The sequence below is a fragment of the Acomys minous genome (genome assembly GCF_964271855.1).
Source record: "Acomys minous genome assembly, chromosome: 1".
Lineage (NCBI taxonomy): Eukaryota > Metazoa > Chordata > Mammalia > Rodentia > Muridae > Acomys > Acomys minous.
Window position 1 is genome coordinate 166,830,511 of NC_140483.1, and position 21,268 is coordinate 166,851,778.

General features: G+C 36.7%; 1 protein-coding gene across 23 annotated transcripts in view; it reads right to left on the reverse strand.

Annotated features, from left to right (window-relative positions):
* Positions 1–21,268, reverse strand: part of PTPRD (protein tyrosine phosphatase receptor type D) — a 2,167,047-nt gene that overhangs the window by 171,972 nt on the left and 1,973,807 nt on the right. For 13 of the 23 annotated variants that reach the window (XM_084785037.1, XM_084785036.1, XM_084785034.1 and 10 more), the window contains 4 exons: positions 20,074–20,184; positions 16,447–16,716; positions 12,405–12,986; positions 2,433–2,566 (listed from right to left, as the gene is read on the reverse strand). In XM_084785037.1, coding sequence (XP_084641163.1) covers positions 2,433–2,566; positions 12,405–12,986; positions 16,447–16,716; positions 20,074–20,184 — 1,097 coding nt within the window. Of the gene's footprint in view, positions 1–2,432; positions 2,567–12,404; positions 12,987–16,446; positions 16,717–18,749; positions 18,762–20,073; positions 20,185–21,268 lie in introns of all 23 variants that reach the window. The other 10 variants (XM_084785035.1, XM_084785038.1, XM_084785039.1 and 7 more) reach the window with 1 other exon arrangement.

Genomic DNA, 21,268 nt, shown 5'->3' on the forward strand with positions numbered 1-21,268 from the left:
AAAGTGTTTTCTCATTGTCACAACTCAGAAGCTGTTTGAACTTTTAAAGTGTTTTAGGGCAGCGGACTTTTACAGTTATATTGTTTTACTTTGGAACATTGATATGAGCTCTTGAGTATAGAAAAAGGAAGGATTGTGGTGTACTAATGATGTATCTGTGTGTTAAGTTGAAAAGAGGTCAATTTGTTGCTTAGTTGTTTTTGTTTTGTTTTGTTCCCTTTCTTTTCTCACTTGACACAAGCTAGGGTCATCTGGCAGGAGGGAACTGTATTTAAGAAAATGTCTTCATCACATTGACCTGTAGGCAAGTCCATAGCACCTTTTCTTGATTAAGATTGATGTGTGGGGTGGGGCAGCCCTTTGTGGGTGTTGATACCCTTGGCAGGTAGTCCAGGATTGTATGAGAAAACTCTAAAATTTCTCAATGACAGATTGTTATAACAGCATGGCCTAGTGCTTTGTACTTGATTGTTAATTATTTTGCTTCCTGAGGTCTTTTACAAGCAGACAGGCATGTACCCCAAAATGATGTTTGTATCCCTGCCTGAGAAATTATTCCTGATTGGCTGAATAAAAGGCCTACACCTGGAAAGGGCACAAGTGATGGGTGGAGCTCAGGTTCCTGGGCTTTAGGGGGCAGAAGGATCAGGGAAAGAGATAGGTAGAGGAGAAAGAAGGAGCAGAGTAGCCATGGGATAGGAAAAAAAAAAACACATGTGGGCCAGGAGGAGTGAAGTCTACGAATGCTATGGAGAGAAGTGGCCTAAATGAAGAGCATGTGGAAGTATTTATGGAGATATTGGAAGGGAAGTAGCTAAAGGATAATAATTAAAGCAAATGGCATGGGGTATGGGGTCGAGAGATAATAAGGTAGATTAGGGAGTTAATATCTGCCCAGCCCCAGGTTACATAAGGCTTATTTAAATACAACAAATGTCCGTGTCTTTTATTTGTTATGGTAGCAGTTTAATAGTAACCATTATAAAAATTATAGGATTTTAATAATAAGAATTAATAGCCTATGTGTTTTCTGCAACAGAGTTTAGGACATCTAAGTCAAGTAAACTCTTCTTCAATTTGCTTTTGGTCATGTCCTTCATCAAAGCAACAGAAAGCAAACTAATACCATATTTAATTAAGAAAAACATTTACTTTTATGTATACATCAGCTGGCTGTGCTGGTACACACCTTTAATTCCAGCACATGGGAGGCAGAGAGGCAGGCAGATCTCTGTGAGTTCAAGGCCAGCCTGGTCTACATAGTGAGTTACAGGACAGCTAAAGCTACATATTGAGAACCTGTCTCAGAAATCAATCCAAAGAACAAACAAACAATAAAACTTATTCTTCAGAATAAGTCCAGGATATGTAATAAAATAGAATTTTATAAGGAATTAATTTATTATATAAATCAAAACAATTTATCATATTTTAATTCATAGTGGTTATTTAATATGTGATATTATTTAAAACAGAGAATAATAAAGTTTTTGAATATTTTTTTCTTTGTAAAGAAAAGAATGGTAAGAAATATATATATCATAATGAGTTACACGGACAATATTTTAAAATATAGTTTTATACTTTTTTGCCTAATTTTTCTTATGTGATTGCCCAAAAAAGAAAAAATATATTATTGGCAAATGACCTATTATTGCTCTGACAATGCTCAATGCATCGAAAAGTACTATTAGGAAATGAACCTCCTTCTAGATACAATCCAAGTGAAAGTCAAGCTTATGGATGAGGACAGACACTGGGTTCTTTCTGTCTCAATCAAATGACATCTCTGTCAATCATTAATGTGAAACATTGGAATTTTTATACACTTTTTCTTGTTCATCTCTTTTCTTCTATATAAAATGGGTTAAAATTAGTGTGTGATTCATAAGGCTGCCATGAGAATTAAATTATTTATAAGTAAGCCTCTTCTAATTGTGCTTGTTAAAAGTAAATATGCATGACATTGAGTTTTATTTCTCTTTTGATTCCTATACCCTTAACAATCTATTATTTTATTTGCACAGCATATTAACATTTTATAAGCAGTCATATCCATATCAAATAATGTTTAATATGACCATAAACATTTGCTATGGGCATCTTTGTTTTGAGCCAGTCTGAACAAATCCATCTCAGTGATACCTTCTAGAAGTATACCGATCTCAATCGGTCATATGTTTGCATAATGGCCTAAATAAATACTATGAGAAATTACAGGAGAATATGAACATGTCCCTCTACCTCGTGGATTTTTCTGTTCCCCTAAGACCTGAAGATTGTAGAATATAAAACATGGAAAGCTAAAAAAAAAAAAATTCGCTTAGAACAATAGTTTTTATGCCTCCTACCCCCAAAGGCTCCCAATGGTCAAGTTCATCTTTTCATGCAAAAATCTTTTCCACAAAGAAAAGGAAATTTGTGAATCTTACCTCTTCTCCTTGCTCTCCATCTCTGTAGACCAGTTCATAGCTGGCAATAGTATCTGAACGTGGAGGTGTCCAAGACAGCAAAATACTTGTTTCAGATTCAGGTTCTGCTTTGAAGTTTAGTGGCTGCCCTGGTACTAAAAAAAAAAAGAAAAACAACAACAGGGAGGCAAAGGACTGAGCCCACCATCACAACCAGTATTGAGAAACCCTTCTGGCTAAGTACATGCTACACTTAATGAAGAACAAGGCTCTTACAGTGGTAGAAGGGCCTTACATCATCTGAGATGTAAGGGTCTCTGTGAAGAATGCTTATTTAAACTCCTCAAAAGGATAAGAGTAATGTGATGAATATTGTTACAGTTCTTGAGTACTTCGATATGCATACAATATGAAGAAGTATTAACAGGTTCATTATGTGTATTTCAGAATACAATTGTAAAGACAGTAAAATTATGGATTTCAAATAATATTATAAAATATGAAATGATTCATATAAAATACGCATATAATCCCCAAAGACATTCTACATATTTATTTTTACATCCACAGATAAGTGTAGTTCTCTCCTCTCATGAAGAAAACCTCTTTTTGCAACATACAGAGACCATTATAGAAACACAGAATTGATCAAAATGCAGAGCCGTGGAACACTGTCGCAACTAATACATCCACAACACAATTCCTTCACCTAAAGATCATGGATCATTGTGGAAGGGGCAGAACTATTTTAAGAACAGAGCAAGAGGGCATTTGCTATGGGTTTTTGTCTTCTAAAAATGTCAGAAGCTACACCCATGAAGTCTCAGCACCATAGCTGATCTGAATCAAGAATAAACGTGCTAATGTCGAAAGGCAAGCTCAAAGGTTCAGGACATGTGGCCTTGCCCGACTGAGTATGGCTTTGTTGGAGGAAGTGTGTCACTTGGAGTGGGCTCTGAGGTTTTGGAAGCTCAAGCCAGGCCCAGTGGTTCTCTCTCTTTTGCTAATTCCTGTCAATCTGTATGGAGATCTCTCAGTTCCTTCTCCAGCACCATGTGTGCCTGTATGTTGCCATGCTCCCTTCCATGATGACAATGGACTAAACCTTTGAACTGTAAGCCAGACTCAATTAAATACTTTTTTTTATAGGAATTAGTGTGGCCATGGTGTCTCTTCATGACAACAGAAACCCTAACTAAAATACTAATTATGTTTATAAAATCCCACCTGACTCCTTCTTAGTAAACCCTCACAATTTTATTTAGAAAAGAGTTAGGAAAAAAAGAAATAAAACTCTATTAAATATAAATAACTGCTTATCACCACTGGATTAAATTATTTAAAGCACTAGAGTCTAATGATTAGACTGCTAAAAAAAATACTGTCCTAGTGGCTTAGTCCTAAACCACACACAAATGGTAAGATTACAAGATGCTCTTATCATGAAACTGTGGTAACCGAGGCCCCCAAGATTCCCATGGCACTCATTCCGTCTACGTATCTTATAAACTGAAAGAGTCAGTCATGAGATTCAATACATAATAAAAATATTACTCTGCTAAGAATTCCTTACTCAAGAAATTTTAATAATCTATAATCCTCATTAGCTCCTAAGCACATTGGTGATGCTCAAGGCATGACATACAGGAATGGGCTGGACCAGACTTCTCTGGGCCATCTAGCAGGCTGCTTCTGCCACTGTCTTCTCTGATTGTTAGTGCCCATGTCCTGCTAATTGCTCAGTAATTTAATCATTATAGTTGATATTATGGAATGTCTCAATACGATGTGACTGAATCTTTTTACATTTCCCCATACTCTAATGAGAAAAGAAGTATATTTATTAAAACCAACAACAACAAGGATGAAAGAGGACTAAAGATAGGTCACAGGAGGGGGAAAGAGCTTCTGAAGTATTTTTCTCACAATGTGAGAATAAACATTCTCAAACACAAATGAAATAACACAATTTGTAGATGATATATGGTATAACTTAGAAATAATGCTTGCGATCTAATTTTCACAGAAAAAGAGGTCTTTGGAGATATACAATATATTGCTTTTCTTTTACAACTGTCTTTCCATAACATGATTACAGAATAAGAAAACCTCGCCTTTTTTCTTAAAGGGATTTAAAATCTATTTCTAGGATCCCTGGCCATCAGCACAATGTTCTGCCTGTGTGCCAGTCTCTGTGGTTGTGTTTGTTGTGAAAGAATGGCTCATTCATGTTTGCACTAATGCCCAGGGCCCATAATGCTTCTTATCCACCCCTCTGCTCTCACCCCCCACACACACACCCCAAAACACATGCCTGCACCTTGAGATTCTCATTAATTTGATGCCTCTGGGAACTGCTTTCCGAACAGGTTATCATTCTTCCCCAGAACCTGCCCAGTGAGTGACCTCACATAATCATTCAGACGGAGACACAGAGACAAAGGAATATAAAAGATCAAGGGGCAAAGCAAGGGGCTTAGAAGAAAATAAAAGCATATGGTGACTGGCGAATGGCAAATGCATTATCTGACAGGTGAAAGTCAAATGCCTGGCTTATGCTACAGTGGTTGCAAAGAGCCATCAGGCAAGTGGGGGCAATTGCGAGTGGGTTTCACTATCTAGATGATGGCAAGATTTCTTGGAGTGACATGCACACACATGAACTGAATATGTGATAGTCACTAATCTTCTATGCTTGTATTGCTTCCTTATTTCTTTCCCTTATTTCCCACAGTTTGTGGAATAAACATGCCTGTGTTAGTATGTAACTCAAGGCAAAACTGGGACCCAGTTCAGAGTCTAAGATTCAGAAACGCAGACAATTCCAAAGGGGTTTAGGAATAGTCACTAGGTAAGCATTTGCTCCCTGCCTAAAGCTAGTAAGTTGATGCTAACTGAAACTATCTTAGAAACCTAATTAACTTTTGCTTACTTACACTGTTCCGGTTTTGCTTTTAATTTATCTATCCTGTATCCCTATTTGGTCTCAGTGTTTCATTCTTGTTTAGTGACACAGCTTCAACTGATCTAATTCTGTGTGATTCTGTACAGAAGCTGTACTGCTAAATAATAAATTGAATAGGAACATCAACATCTCAGAGGGAGCAGGGTCCTTTTCTTTTGTAACTTTTGGACAATGCAAGAATTGGCTAGATGACTTAATGGAAAGTCTTGTCATCTAATAGGCAGGAGGTTTGTCTTCCTTTTCTGTTAGACCCCTTTTGAAGTGATTTGGGGAGAAAATGCACATTTCTTAAATTGGACACTTGCAGTAGAGATCTAAGTACCCTTAGATGAATAAGGGTGCTCTATGGGGGCTTTGACCAACAACAAAGCACAGAGCTAACTGAGGGTCACTGGCTCTAACTAAGCAGATTGCTACCTTGGAATGAGAGCTCAGCCAGCTCCAATGTCTGAATTTGTTCAGACGACATTGCTGATTCACTTTGCAGACCAAGTTGGCCTCCAGCTCCTGCAGAGATCCACCTGCTCCTGCCTCCCAAGTGCTGGGACTAAAGGCGTGTGCCACCATGCCTGGCTTATGTTTTGTTTTGTTTTGTTTTCTTTCCTACATTAAAAAAAACCTTTCAATTGTCAGTGATTGAAAAATAGAAGATGTAAGAAACACAGTGTATAAGTTCATCTCAGTGGATACATCAGAGCCATATGTTACCTTTTCACTCTATCATCCTGATAAATAGATTACCAATGCCAAGAATCAAACTTTCCTTGGAGACTGGGGGCTGAATTAAGACTATCATTTCCTTGTGTTCAGATTTTAAACTAGAAACAGCCAACATACGTTGAAGATTCACAGGGGGAAAAACTGCTGAGTAATAAGTGGGTGTATTCTTAAATTCCAAAGCAAATTAAGTCTTAATGATCATTATCAACATAGAGGGAAAAGGAGACTCGACAGTTTCTTCAGAGTACCTAAAGATAAAGAATATTTTTTCACCCATCAACTTGCATTGCATATCAAATATTGTGCCAGAAGAGGACCTGTTTTATATCTATATTCCTGTTGTCTTAACACACATACATATATAAATTTATAGACATATTTATTCATGCATATGTATATCTGATTCTTATCTCAGTCTTTACATGTTATACTTCATTATTGACATTTTTCATATTTATGTACTAGATTTTATTTATAAGCATTATATATCATTTTTCTTAGATTTTTTTGTATTGTAAAAGCACCTGCACCAATTGATTGAACATCAAAGATAGTGAACAATTTTCACACTACTAAAATTCATGAGAATATAAAATATACTCCTAGAACTTTAAATATGATCACTATACATTAAAAAAGAAAATATGCCAACAAACACTGATCATAATCCAAAGTGAGAATTAGTTGAATGAGTAGGACAGATATTTCTTTAACATTATACTGAGAGCTTGGGGAATAACAAAATAGGTAAGAGCATCAGCTCTGTAAAGATGAGGACCAGAGTTCAAATTCCCAGTACTCATGTAAAAAGCTGCTTATGGCCATGCATACTTTTAATCTCAGCACTCTCGGGGAGGGCGCAGAAACAGGATAGTCACTGGGCTTGCTGGCGACCAGCCATGCTCTGGGGTAATTGAAAGACTTTGTCTCAGAGCAATAAGGCAGAGAGTAACCTCATATCCCCAATTGAACTCTGTGTGTATGCTTTGGCATTTGGACCTGTATACACATATGTGTGCACATATGGCAGAGATAAACTACACACAATCATACATAAATATATACATACAATGTACATAGGTAAACAAATAATAGATGAGGAGCTGAATAAATAACACCACTTTTTAATAATTCTTTTAGTTGGTGAGTTATAGTCTACTTGACAATTTAATGGCCACAAAGGAATAAAAATAAGAACAATCTATCCTAAGACAAGATTAAAAACCCTACTGATGAAAATCAAGTATTTAGTTATTACTATAATTATATTATGATTAACATAAATACATGAAGAAATAAAGAACGAAGGAAAACCTTCATGTCATCTGAAATGCCAATGCACTAGAAGAGATAAATGTTTGAGTAAAATTTTGTGACTATTCCTGAAGAATCCATACTAGAGTGATAATTTCCATTTCATCTCACTGTATCAAAAGTATGAATATAACCAAAGGTGACAGAAGTCCCATCATTGCTAATGTAACAAGAACTTTAAAGAGGCACATATTTTAAAAACATACATATCTATCACATTGGCAAATGATAATGAAAGCAACAGTCAGAATCTGATAGTAAAACCTGACAAAATTCAAAGCAACTTATCTGCTCTGTGAATGCCACACCCATATTGTCAACTGTCCTTAATATAAATACAAAAAATTAAATTTTATTTTGGTTGTATTGGTACCCATTTTTCCTTTCTTCATTGCTACAATCATTCACAAAAAGATTCAGACTGGACTTAAAATTTTGAGTATTAGAATAAAGCCTTTTTTAGTTTCCTTATACTGGCCTTTAGATTCATGAAATGTTTTAGAAAGTTCTAGAAACCCATTTAAAAGTATTTCTCAGTGTCATCATTTATATTTTACTAATTTTCTGGTTTTAGAAGTTTGCTGTGGAATTCTTTTCCTTAAAATACTAAAAGTAAGGTGGCAAAGTGGTATAAATCTCTAATCCCAGCATTTGGGAGGAGAATTCAGAAGTTCATGATGATTCTCATCTGCGGAGAGAATCAAAGCCAATCTACACCAAATACTCTTAAAGGAGTCTGCAGACTTGTCCAAAGATTATTTGAAATGAGATCAGGAAGTCTTTCTAAAGGAAGCTCAGAAATGAAACAACCCAAAATATAAAATTCTACCAAGAACTTCAAGCAACATTTATTTAAATGCCTTAAAGATTTAGTTCCTAAGACTTCTTTACCAGTTCTGTGTTCCTTCTCCCAAATATAGTTAGCCTATATGGTTACAATAATCAATTCTAGAAAATGATGAAGTATATTCTTTTCTTCCCAGATATTTTAGGTGAACTACAAGGGGTGTAGAAAGGTTTTCCTTACCAACCCACACCCATTCTCTGTATCTTTGAGGGTAATTAATTGCAAGTGATTATTACACCAGAAAATAGAGCTATGAAAATGAGAGGGAGTGACTCATATTTCTAGAAAATAATACTCTTAATAAAAAGATACTTTATATCTAAACATTATCATAGTCAGCTATACCAATTTTCATGGCTGAGGGAAAAGACTCTTGATTGATCATAAAATAGGTATCACGCTCTGCCTTTCCCTACCACAAGGAACACACTACATTAATCTCCAATTTCTATCCATCAAGATGTCAGTTATCTTGGATAAAATGCAGAATAGTGAATTCTCTATTAAACTCACTTTGTTCTTTAGGACTGTTTTACTTATTTACTCATTTTTGTATCTGACTTGTACAAAATGAGGAATGAATGTTAGGGAGTTCATGACAAAATGAAACAAGCACCTTCAAACAGAAGATGTCAAAATGCAATTTTTGTGTCTGTAATTAAAACATACTTAGTTGTTTTAACGATATGGTCTTGTAGCTTTACTGAAAACAAAAATCAGAAGGAAAATTATGATTTCCTTAGATTTCATATAGCCATCCAAAAAGAATGTTTGATGATGGCAATACACACTTGTGCAGCCGTGATTCTAGGAATGAACTCATCAGTAAAAGAAGAAAGATCGGCATTATCTTAACTTCATCAGAACTGACAACCTTGATTTTAACAGCTGCTACTAGCATCCAATAGTCTTTGTTAATGAATTCTCTAGGACATATCTAATTACTGCGCTACTTGGAGGGGTGTATTAGACTACTGACCTCAGCAGGCATTACTACTCTGCCATTTTATATCAACAAGAGTATTCAAGCTACAGCTATGGAAGTTTGCTGGAAATGACTTCATGTAAAAATCTATTAGTTGGAGAGAGAAAGGGAGAGAGAGAGAGAGAGAGAGAGAGAGAGAGAGAGAGAGAGAGAGAGAGAGAATAAGAGCTACACAATGAACTCTCATACATTTGAGTACATTTTCGAAATTATGTTACTGAATTACACTAGACCTTCCAAAAGCAAAATTATGGGATCAGATTAACTCAACTGTTCTGCGACATCTATGAAACTATGCTCATGTCCACTGGTAATAAAAAAAATCAAAATATACTTCTTAAATACAACATTTACATTTTTCATTAAGTTGGAATAGAAGGGTTAATTTCTGTAATTCAATATTCTGAATATAAAGATATTCATGAATCACAGGGATTTGCATATTTTGACTGAATTTGTTTTAGGAAAAATCCTGTTTCTTGGATAGTTAAATCTTTTGTCTCCTGAAAATAAATTAAGACATTGCAGCTTGCTGTGTTTAAATTTGTGATTATGAAACTTATCCAAATCTAATGACTGAGTATAATATTGTTTTAAAGAAAAATGCTTGTTCCTTAACTTCATTCAAAATACTTATAATACTTCAGAATTGTAATTAATTTTAATTTTGTAACTTTAAATAATGATATGAAGAAATCATAACTTTCCAGCCTTATTTAACTAAATACCTAGTAGGTACAAAAACACTAAAGCTACCACATTAGGAAGTTCCTTGTGTTAAAAATGTTCGTTAGAAGTCTCCAGAGTTCTTTGACTTTCATTTATGCTTAGTAAAATAATAACTACAAACCTAAATCTAAAACTGCTTCAGTTTTTCACCATCAGTTTACTTGCTACCAAAGTCATATCCTCTAGCCAGACCCATTGGGAATGGTGGCACATGCCTGTAATCTGGGCACTCAAGGAGGCAGAGGCAGGTGGAACTCTGTCAGTTCAAGGCCAACCTGGTCTATGAAGTGAGGACATCTAAGGCTATGAAGAGAAATCCTATCTTGAAAAATCAAAAACTAAAACCAAAACCAAAAAAACAAAATCAAAACAAAAAACCCAAGATGTATAGCATATGGGCTGCCATGCATTAGCTTCTATTATTACATTTTACCTATTAAGTTTCCTTATTACATAACCTACATTCTAGGGGAAGCAGAGTTTATCATTTCAGAATTTGAACGATGAGGTTCTAGAGCTCAGCCCTACAGAGTGTTACCCAATTTGGATGAACTATCTGTATGGGTCAAGTTAAGATGGAGTTATTGGGTTGGCCTTACCTTTATGACAAATGTTCAAATTTGAACATATACTTGCTTTTTGAAAGAATGCAGGATGAAGATAAATTAGAAACCACATGTTTCTACAAGTCAAGGTACAACTACTGACAGCAAACTACCAGAGGCTCAGGGAGAGGTGTGGAATACATTTTCTTCCATAGTACTCATAGAAAGTAATCCTATAATATCTTATTTCCTGATGTTTTGGCCTTAGACCTATAAGGCAATATATTTATACTGTTTAAACTACCAATTGTATGATATTTTGATGCAATAGTACTAAAAAAGAAATATAGCTATTTCTTTCTTCTATAAATAAAAATATGCATTACAGTTACTATAACAGATGAGAAAACTGAAATTCACAGAAATAAGGCATCATGGTTAATATTTTATGAGAGTCTTTTAACATAGGCTTTTTATATGTAGCCCTGGCTGTCCTAGAACTCTCTGTAGATCAGGCTGGACGAGGCTGGCCTCACACTCAGAGACCTGCTTGTCCCTGCCTTCCAAGTGCTGGGATCAAAGATGTGCACCACTTAAACCTACCCCTACAGGAGCATGGATGAAAGTGTGGTCACTAATCTGTGGGATTAATCAGTCTAGAATGTAGTGGACTGATTAGGAGGGTGCAATTGTGGAAAGAAGGGGAAGTTGGGGGCTGGAGGTTAAGAGCATTGGCTTCTCTTTCAAAGGTCCTGAGTTCAATTCCCAGCAACCATCTATAAAGAGATCTGGTGCCCTCTTGGGCATACAAGTGTATATGTAGGCAAAACACTTTATATCTGAGGAAGAAGGGGAAGTTGGAAACCTAACCCTCTTCTGTCTGCCACTGTGAATTTATACCTTCATATTTGCTGTTAGAATGCAAAAGATACACAGCCAGCTGACCATGGCCAGGATTTAAGAAGCTATGAGCTCAAAAAAAATATTTTTTTCCTTTAAGTTATCTCTGTTGTTTGGTCACAGTAACAAAAAGTTGGCATAAGAAGAAACTCATCCAAATTCACCAACCTTAGCTTAAGAATCAGAGTGAAATTATGCCACTCTAACATTATAGTCAAAACATGAGAAAATCTTAAAGTGGAATATAAGCCTCACATACTATCTTGCAATTTTTTCTTATTATAGAGCTGCTGGATATCATACAAAAATCATCTTTAACAGTTGACGCTTTTAAAAAAGCATCAGGAAGAAGTAAAACATCATTCATAGTCCTATTATTTTCCAATGAGAACCTTAAGTTAGTCTTCAGTATTTCCTTGTATATCAATATAGGGAATGGATAAATACAGAAGAACTGCAAATACCAAATAATGAAGGAATATAGATTTAGCATAATTGTGCTGAAATATATACAGTTAGGCTTATCTTTCATACACTATAGCAAGGAAAATAGTCAGTGAACAAGCTCAAAAGAAACAAATAACGACAATAAAGTAAAATGAGGCAAACTCGGCTAACTGTGCTTGAAATTTAGGGTCACTAAGACAGGAAGTAAACACCTCAGGTCATATTACTTAATATAGCCCACACCTGTCATGAAAATAAGTTATGACTGCACTGCATCAGTGAAACCAGAGAAAACATAACAATCCACCATCAGCATTGACCATATTATGCCTATACATTATAGATATTGTGTCCAATAATGTGGCCCTCAGAACAGAAATGGCATGCTGCCCAAATTTCCATAGATAAAGGCAAGCTTACATGTGTAATATAAAGTCCTAAACCTCAACAACTTAGTTGTTTTATATTATCTTTGCTGTTTCTTTGTTTTTATCTTCCTGCCAAGCCACCTGCCCTATTTCCCATCTTGAATCAGACTTACCTCCTGTCTGAGTGATGACTTGTATATCACTTGAAAGAGGACCATCTCCAATTGAGGTAAAAGCCAGGACTTTGACAGAGTATGTTTTTTGGGGTACTAAATTGCCAATAGTAGTGATTTGGCTATCAGCTACATTGTGCTTCATCCAGTTGTTGACATGCTGAGTGGGGTCCATTGTGTAATAAACTCTATATCCTTGGATCTGTCCATTTGGCTCTTCGGGTTCCTTCCACTGTACCAAAATGGTGGTCGAGCTCAACATGCGTGCCTGGACATCACGTGGGGCACTGGACGGTGCTTGTTCCGAGGTCTGTGTTAACACAGGCTCACTTGCTGGGCCTCGCCCAATGTTATTGACAGCAACAACTCTGAATTCATAGTCCGAGTAGGGACTTAGTCCAGCAACACTGTAGCGCGTGGTGGCTATCCCATCAATTTCTTTATATGGTTCTTCAGAGTTTTTAGGCTTATGTTGAATGATGTAGTAAGAGACAGGATCAGGGTTCCCAGAGTCCCATGTCAGTGTGATGCTTGTAGCTGTGCTCTCAGTCACTACAGGAGTTCCCGGAGGCTTGGGTAAGGCTTCAGAACCAAAAAGGGACAATGAACATCTTTTCTTAGCTAATACACTAATTACTATACTCTGTTATTAGTCTTACAAGATGATATACCCATTGAAAATTTAACCAGATTAAGCAAAGTAACAGTATTTTATTGCTACTTCATAAGCATACTTTTGCACCTGTTATGAATCATAATGTAAATATCTGATATGCGACTCCCCAAAATGGGTTGTAACCCATAGGCTAAAACAGATGCCCTGATATGTTAAGAAAACAATAAAATGCATAAAAGTGGCTCAGATCCCATCTTACTTGCTGATCTTGATGATATTTTGGGGTGCTATATTCACATCTACCACTCAGTAACTAAGTCGTCCTGCATAAATCACTTGATTCCTTTGGCTTCCATTTCCTCATGTGAAAATTGGACAATCTGCGTTACAGGAGTTGTACTGTACAGCTAAGTAGCTGTATTTCATGGTTTTTCTGTGAAGATTAATGAGCTAATCTAGTAATATGCACAGAGTGTGTCTGAGACTCTCAAAAACAGTAACTGCAATTATTGCAATTTTTATTTCAAATGCTTGGCCACTTATTCCCTGATTCAATAAATTAATTTGCAAATGAATACCAGTAAACATTAAATATGAAATATACGGAAATGGAATTACATTGCTATTACAGGACTAGTATCCAAATGCTTTCTTACTTGTAAAATATAGGGAACATTATGAATTTCTTAATATCCCAGATCATCCATTGTCAAGGTGACACAATTTAGAGAGTTATCTGAGGAGAGGGAACCACAATTTAAAAAATGCTTCCACAAGACTGGCTGTGGGTAAGTCTAATGGGAGAATTTCCTTAATAAGGGATTCATGTGGCAGGGCCCAGCCATTGTGAGTAGTGCCACCCATGGTCAGATGGGGCATCTAAGAAAGTGAGATGAGCAACCCTTGAAAAGGAAGCCAGTAATCAGCGACCTTCCATGGTCTCCATTCTTCTACCTCCAGGTCTCTCTGCCTTTCGTTCTTTGCCTGATCTCTTTCCATGATCGATTGTGATGTTTAAGTATAAGCTGAAATAAGTACTTTATTGATCAAGTTGATTTTTGTTATTGTGTTTCATAAACCAATAGAAAACTTGACCAAGATACTTATAAATAGATTTTCTAAAATTATTAACGTAGAATTATGACAGTGTACTTTGCCTGGCAAGTGAGGAGTCTGGGTTCTTTCTCATTACCATCCATACACATATTCACAAACACACACGTGCACGCACACACGCGCACACACACACACACACACACACACACACACACACATACAAACACACATACAAACACACACACACATTTTGAGAAAAACAAAATAATAATTTTAACTCTTAAAATTGCTTAGGGAATTCTTGAAAAATTTACTTTGTAAAGTATTTTGTCAATAATAAAATTTTTGTATTCTATTTTGAATACATCTGAGATTATAGCTAGGTAACAAACATCTGTATTTATATTTGTTATTAACTTACTCTCTCATATATTACATCCCAACCACAGTTTCCTCCCTCTTCTTTCATTACCTCCCTCCCAGTTTTCACCTCCCATTTATTCTTCCTTTACATATGTCTTTTTAGAGATCTCTCTCTCTTTTTTAAACAGAACAAGATTTAAAAAAAAACCCAAAGCTTAAAAGTACAATCCATCTTTATTGGTGGCCTCATCTGAAAGTTTTACTCTAAATAATAAGTTCCAAAACAATCCAGAGGTTAGTGATTATTACCAGACTAGTTCCCTGTTTACATAAGGCCAGAATCACAAAATCACAATACCCCTTGGGATGGCAGCTGAAGAACATCAAACTTTGGCCTTTTTTCTGTTTTGTTTTATTTCCTTTTCTTTCAGTTTTTACCTTTACATGTCATTCTTTGAGGTAAGAAAGGAAAGGGAAGTAGGAAGGTTCAGAAAAACAAAACTACAAAATGTGAATATGATAATTCTAATTTTCAAATTCTTTAATGTCTTTGGCAAACTTCAAGTATCTAAAGCTCAAATGGTTATAATGAAAAGAGGTGGTTTGATATTTGTATATTACTAATATCTATAGAATTATAATAGTTAGCAAAGAGAATTTACTAAAATTATTAATAAAACATTTATTTAAATATTCTGGACTGACATTTTATAAAGTGGACCATTCTGAACGCTCCAGGCAAATACAATGTTGTTAAATAAGGTTGTGTTTATTAAGCTGGTAGTAGTAGTTGTATTATTGTATCTTCATACAATAAAGTTGTGTATCTATAGTGTGTGAACAAAGACAAATATGTTTAATATTTTAAAGATGCATAAGACATAATATTACATGGCTCCAATGTGGATAATGCATATTTTTATTCTTTTACCATATGATATACTGGATATATATGCTCAATTACAGATAGGATATCAATTATAACAAGTGTGCTGCATTTAAAAATTCATGCTTCCTATAAGAGATGATCAAATGAGTTCATTTTGCACTAATGGAAACTCAAATCATCCTTGTTATGGCCCAATTTGTGAGTTTCCTAGAATTACGTAAGTATTGGGTAAAGTGGTATTTGCACATATTCAACTCCCTTTTTGCTGAAAAGAAATTTCACAGAATGTACTACTTTGGTTATATTTAGTATATTTATTGAAGATGATAATATTTCATGAGTATTCATTTATGCAAGGTGAAGGAAAGAACTAAGAGATCAGATCCATTTGCATTTCAGTTCTTAATGGTAGGACCATCAAACAGCATCTATTATTAGTCCTACTGACTCCAGCACTTTCTCTTATTTCTGAGTTTTTAAAGATTTTATACACTTAATGACATTAGTATTCTTCTTATGACTTCTATCGAAAATCTAGATGAGTACAAAGTCTTCAGCCCATCTGTCTTACCAGAACTCTAGACCCAATGTAGCATTCCTCACTGCTCAGTGAGTACATCAGACCTGCTGCCAAATATTCTAATGATGATCCCAATTTAGACCGCTAATATCTTAGGAAAGAATTGGCAAGTGGGTTCGAGAAATAAGTCTGTAATCCCACTTCTTCAGGAGGCTAAAGCAAGAGGTCATTGATTGATAGTTTCTACGGGCTACAATGTAAATTCAACCACAGCTGGCAGTTTAATGAGACCCTGTCTCAAAACTAAAATTACAGAAGGGCTGATGATGTAGCTTAGTGGCAGAGGACTCGATATGTCCAAGGCCCTAGATTCAATAACAATATCACAAAAAGAAAAGAAGGAAAGAAGGAAGGGAGGGAGGGAGGGAGGGAGAGGTGAAAGAAATCTGTCTACCTAAGATATGGACATTTTATATAATACAACAGATGAGATTAGGTAAATACACACTTGAAGCACTGAGTGATAAATTCGTTCATTTTAAAATTCTGAGTCCAGGATGAGCATTAGTTTGATTTTCAGAGCATGATCTGAGCATACCTTTGACAGAGATCTGTGCTATTGCTTCAATGACACCGAGTGTTGACATAGCAACACAGGTATAATTTGCTGACTGTCTTACATCATTTAGTTCTAGGACATTTCTTCCTATTGGCATATCATCTTCTGGGGTGAGATCTTCTGCCCCCAACATCCACTTCACATAAGGCATTGGTGACCCCACTGCCACACAGGTGATATTTACACTCCCACCTGGCATGATTTCATGATTAGTGGGTGGGATAGAGAATCTCGGTGGGACACGGCGAACTGGAACAAAACACAAGGCAACATGATAACGTATACAAAGCAAGAATAAAGCAGCTTGCTAAACACATGACATGCACCATACCAACATGATTAAACAATTGAAACATTATAAATTATCCAAAATCACACCAAAAAAGAAACACTGTGAATAATACAGACCATACAAGTATGGTGTGTGTATACACAGAATCATTTATTTAGTTTAATCATTGATATCTTAGACGCACTCATACAACAGTTGATTCAGACCTCCATTGGCTCCACACAAAAATGAAAATCTCTACAAATTAACAGTACACAAACACCATGCAGAAACACCAAACTATATACATACATGCATATAACAATGATTCTATGCAGGCATGTATATACAAAAAGATGACAGGAAGGTCATCAGCATGTGTGAGTAGCAAGACTGACTTCAGTTCTGTGTACTCCCAGCTGATACGAATGTATGTACTGGGCAGTCACATCCTACCCTGGAAAACATCACCTTGAGCGCACTGAAACAGCAATTTATTTGCTTTCAGATTTAAAGGGATGCAGCCTCAAAACTTCAACTAACAATAGCACAGACATAGAAATGTGTGTATGTATGTGTGTCTTGTGTATGTGTGTCTTTGTGTATTCTGTGTATGGCTTGTGTATGTTTGTGTGTGTGATGTGTATGTGTGTGCCCACGTGTGTGTGTGTGTGTGTGTGTGTGTGTGTGTGTGTGTGTGTGTGTGTGTGTAAGAAACACATAACATAAGGAGATACTATACTGGATTGAGTCATGCGAGTCATGCACAAGATGGACTCTTAAGGCCCATAATAGCATAGTGGAAAAATAGCTGGAATCCAAGACAATCCTAGACGAGGACAAAGAAGAAATAGTGGGAAGATATGAATAAAGACAAAGAAAAAAGGTAGAGTGTAGTTATTGAGTTGGGGATTTTAAAGTTAGAAGATTACAGGTTACAGAGAGGTTGTTACAGGTAAGGACTGCAAACTCAGGGGAGGGAGGTTCACAATCAGGATTCCATTCAGTTTGTATATATAGTTAAATAGCATCAATGACCACAAAATCCAGTAAGAAGCATTTTATTTCTATATTCAAAGTGATGAGCATTCAATTATAATACATAGCAGGATGTGACATTAAGAGGACTGACCATATTATAAAACAACATGACACAGAAAGAAAACCACCACCAAGCAAACACTGTTCAGTGTTCCTGCTTCAGATAATCTGCATGTCCAACTGTACTTAAATACATGCACTTTGACATGGTACAAAGCTAAGGTGAGAGAGAACTTGGTTCTGTCTTAGACGTTAGGGGTAAAACCTTACACTGTGAGAACTTTAAATCAAAGGGACAACCTTCAGGGGCAACCTTTACACTGTAAATACAGATAGCAAACCATTCTTTTGCAGTTATAGGAAAGGACTGGAAACAGCCTCTTAACCCTAAGAATAAGGTAGGGAACTCTGTCTGGAAACTCTGGCTACACTTAGGATCAGAACCTCTGACTGGAGAGGGCTCACTGCCATGGTATGGGGGTTAGTGACATTCATAGGAAAGACAGTGCTAAGCATGCCTCCTGCAGTCAACTCAGAGATTACTGAAGCAAGCAGGGGCCATCACAGACTCTGAGGCATCAAAGAACATATCAAGAAGAATGGAGGGGTCAGGGAACAACTATAAAATATCATTGGGGGCAGCAGGCACCCTGAGAAGACAGAAATAAAAGGTGGGTGGGAAGTGGGAAGAGTTGGGGAGGAGAGGAAAGCAGGAACACTGACCAATGCACTGGACCATCGAGAGTTGAGTTAGCACTTCCCATGCAACCAGGTACAATCTCTCCCATCATGCACTGCATTTAGACACCACCAGCAAGCAACAGAAGCCAAGGCCAGAACATTCTCTGCAATAGTATACCATTAACCAAAAGAAGACCACAGTGCAGCTACATTCATTTCATTTGTATTCTTTGTTATTGATTTAAGTAATAGTTTTGTAAGGTGGGTAAAAAGTAAAAAACACACCAACCTTCTCGCAGCTCTGAGGGATGTAGGGGGGTTTGATGCAGAACACAATGAAATGAGGAAAAGGAGAAAAACAAGGGAAACACAGAGAGAGTAAAAAGGCCATATCAAGGCTTTCAACCACTACTTGAACATCATTAATTGCTCTACTTTATCTTCCTACCCCAGCTGGAAAAGTTAGCAATACCTCATGGACTTATGCAGTATTAGGAACAATAGCTAGCATAATTTTGAAATTTTCCATAGAAGAAGGAATACATGCCTCATGCAGCAAAGGAGGTCACCATTGTGAGGAAAAAGGATTGGGTCCCTCAGTGAATTTAGGGAGGTTCTCAATGCATCTCCCCTGACCCCCACCCCAGCTACAAACTCCATAGAGAGAAAGGAAAAAGGCATCCCCGGGGGGGGGGGCACAGAATTAGCTCTGACAAAAATTTCAAAATCAAGCTAGGTATTTTCGTAAGGAACCCCAATTTATGGTATCTTAAGGCCCTCACAGGCTGCAACTATTCCCTCCTCCACCCAAGCCTCTAGTGATTATTCAGCATTGTAGACCCAGAATAAGAATGTTTCTACCAGAAAACAAAAGCAAAAACAAAACCCAGGAGGGACCTGCTCTTACAACTCTGGGGAAGAGGGCGTACCCTCCATCTAAATGACAGGTACAGCCACTGCTATGCTCTAGATGCAATCATTTATGTACTCATGAGAAAATATGAATGGATCGTTACTATTCATTTTTATTTCAAGAACAGCGAATACTCCTTCCTAAAATACAGTCAGTTATCTTATGGCAAATAAATGCATATACATATATAAAACTGTGTTTTTACTAGGAAAGCATAGGAGGAAGGAGTGCAATTGTGTTATTTTTAGGTAGCAACTGTTTTCCTTAAGTTGGAGGCTTTATGCTCCCAGCTCCACAGACAGCAGAGCTCACAGGGATGTAAACGCCTTCATGCTTAGACCTGATTAGTATTACAGCAGGCACTTATTCCAAGGTTTGTAAGGAAACAGATGAGAAACAACAGAAAGAGTGAGAGAAAAGAAGAAAACTTCAAACAAATGCCAAGCACAGTCAGTCAGTACAGTCAAAATAGAATTCGAAGTAAAAATGCAAATAACTATCTACAAACCTCAAGCCTCGTGTAGATTTAAAAAACAACAGATTTCAAGTTTTAGTTTTCTACTTAGTAAAATGCTGCAGCAACAGTCATCATTACCAAATCCTCTTGTTAAATACTTCCATAATCATACAGACCCTGTGGGCATCTCTACTCCCCCTGAGCCTGAATGGAGAAGCCATGGCAGGGCTATGTCATTCCTACCTCTGACATATAAATTGGCAGGGGCAGAGTAGCGAGTGCCCGCGCTGTTGGTGGCAACACACTCATATTTTCCTTGGTCGGATTCTTCACTCTGTTCGATCTGCAGGGCTCCTGTATGGATATAAAATATACCACCAAAGAAATGGTCAGAGCTAGGCTTTTGAGTTCAGCAAGCTAAACCTCTTAACAATATGAAAAGCCCTGCAAAGCGAAGGTCCACTCAACGTCGAGTCAATCTCTTGCTCAGTTGCACAGACAGAAAATGATGCGATGAGAAAAACATATAGAGATTATTTTTTACATCATCAATGCTAGCATAAGGAAACAATATCTCTTTTTTTTTCCCAAGCAAGACTTATACTCATAATTAGCACTCTTAGCTCCTAGACTAATAAAATGAAGATGGGTGAGACTGCTTCAAGGAAGTATGGCTTTTAAATAAAACAAAAGATTAATATTTGGTTTTGTTTTGTTTCATTTTGGCAACAAAAGTGGCGCAAAAGATAGGCACGCTCAAAAAAAACCAGGCTGAGTTTTCAAGAATGTCTTCTGTGGAAGAAAGCCAAAAATACGCAGCGAGCACAAAAAGGCTGCACAAAGCAAAAAAAAATTAAAATTAGTCATTATCAATTAGGAAAATATCACTTAAAGAAATAAAACTCCCTTAAGACATGCAGACTTTTTAAGAAAAGAAAGACACTTTGCCACAACTTACAATCAATTCTGACATATGCTGAAAAACAAAGAGCGTTCGCATTAGAGGAGTTTGAAAAAGTTCAAAAGCAAGGCCCAGGCCAGGCAGGAAGAGCCAACCAATCACTGCTTGAGGACCTCTGGGTAGATCCCCTAAGACACCCATCAAAATCCACTGTGGGATTAGCAGTGTGGTGTCACAAAGCCCCAAGAAAAATACAAAAGAAGAATTACAAAAGAAACGCACACGGAGTCAAAGTATGAAAACCCGGCAATACCACATACCACCAAGAGTACTGAGAACCTGTTTCCACGGCTGAAGCACAGAAGATCCAAAAATCCAGAGACGAGCACCCAAGAAAAAAAGAAGTGGAGAAAAAAGCACTGCTGTCAGACTGTAGGAGGGGTCAGGTGGAAGGGGGAGTCATTCTTTGACTTTTAAGACAGTAAGAGAAAAAAGAATTGAAGAACAAAAGCAAAATCCTTTTGAAAGATAAAGACA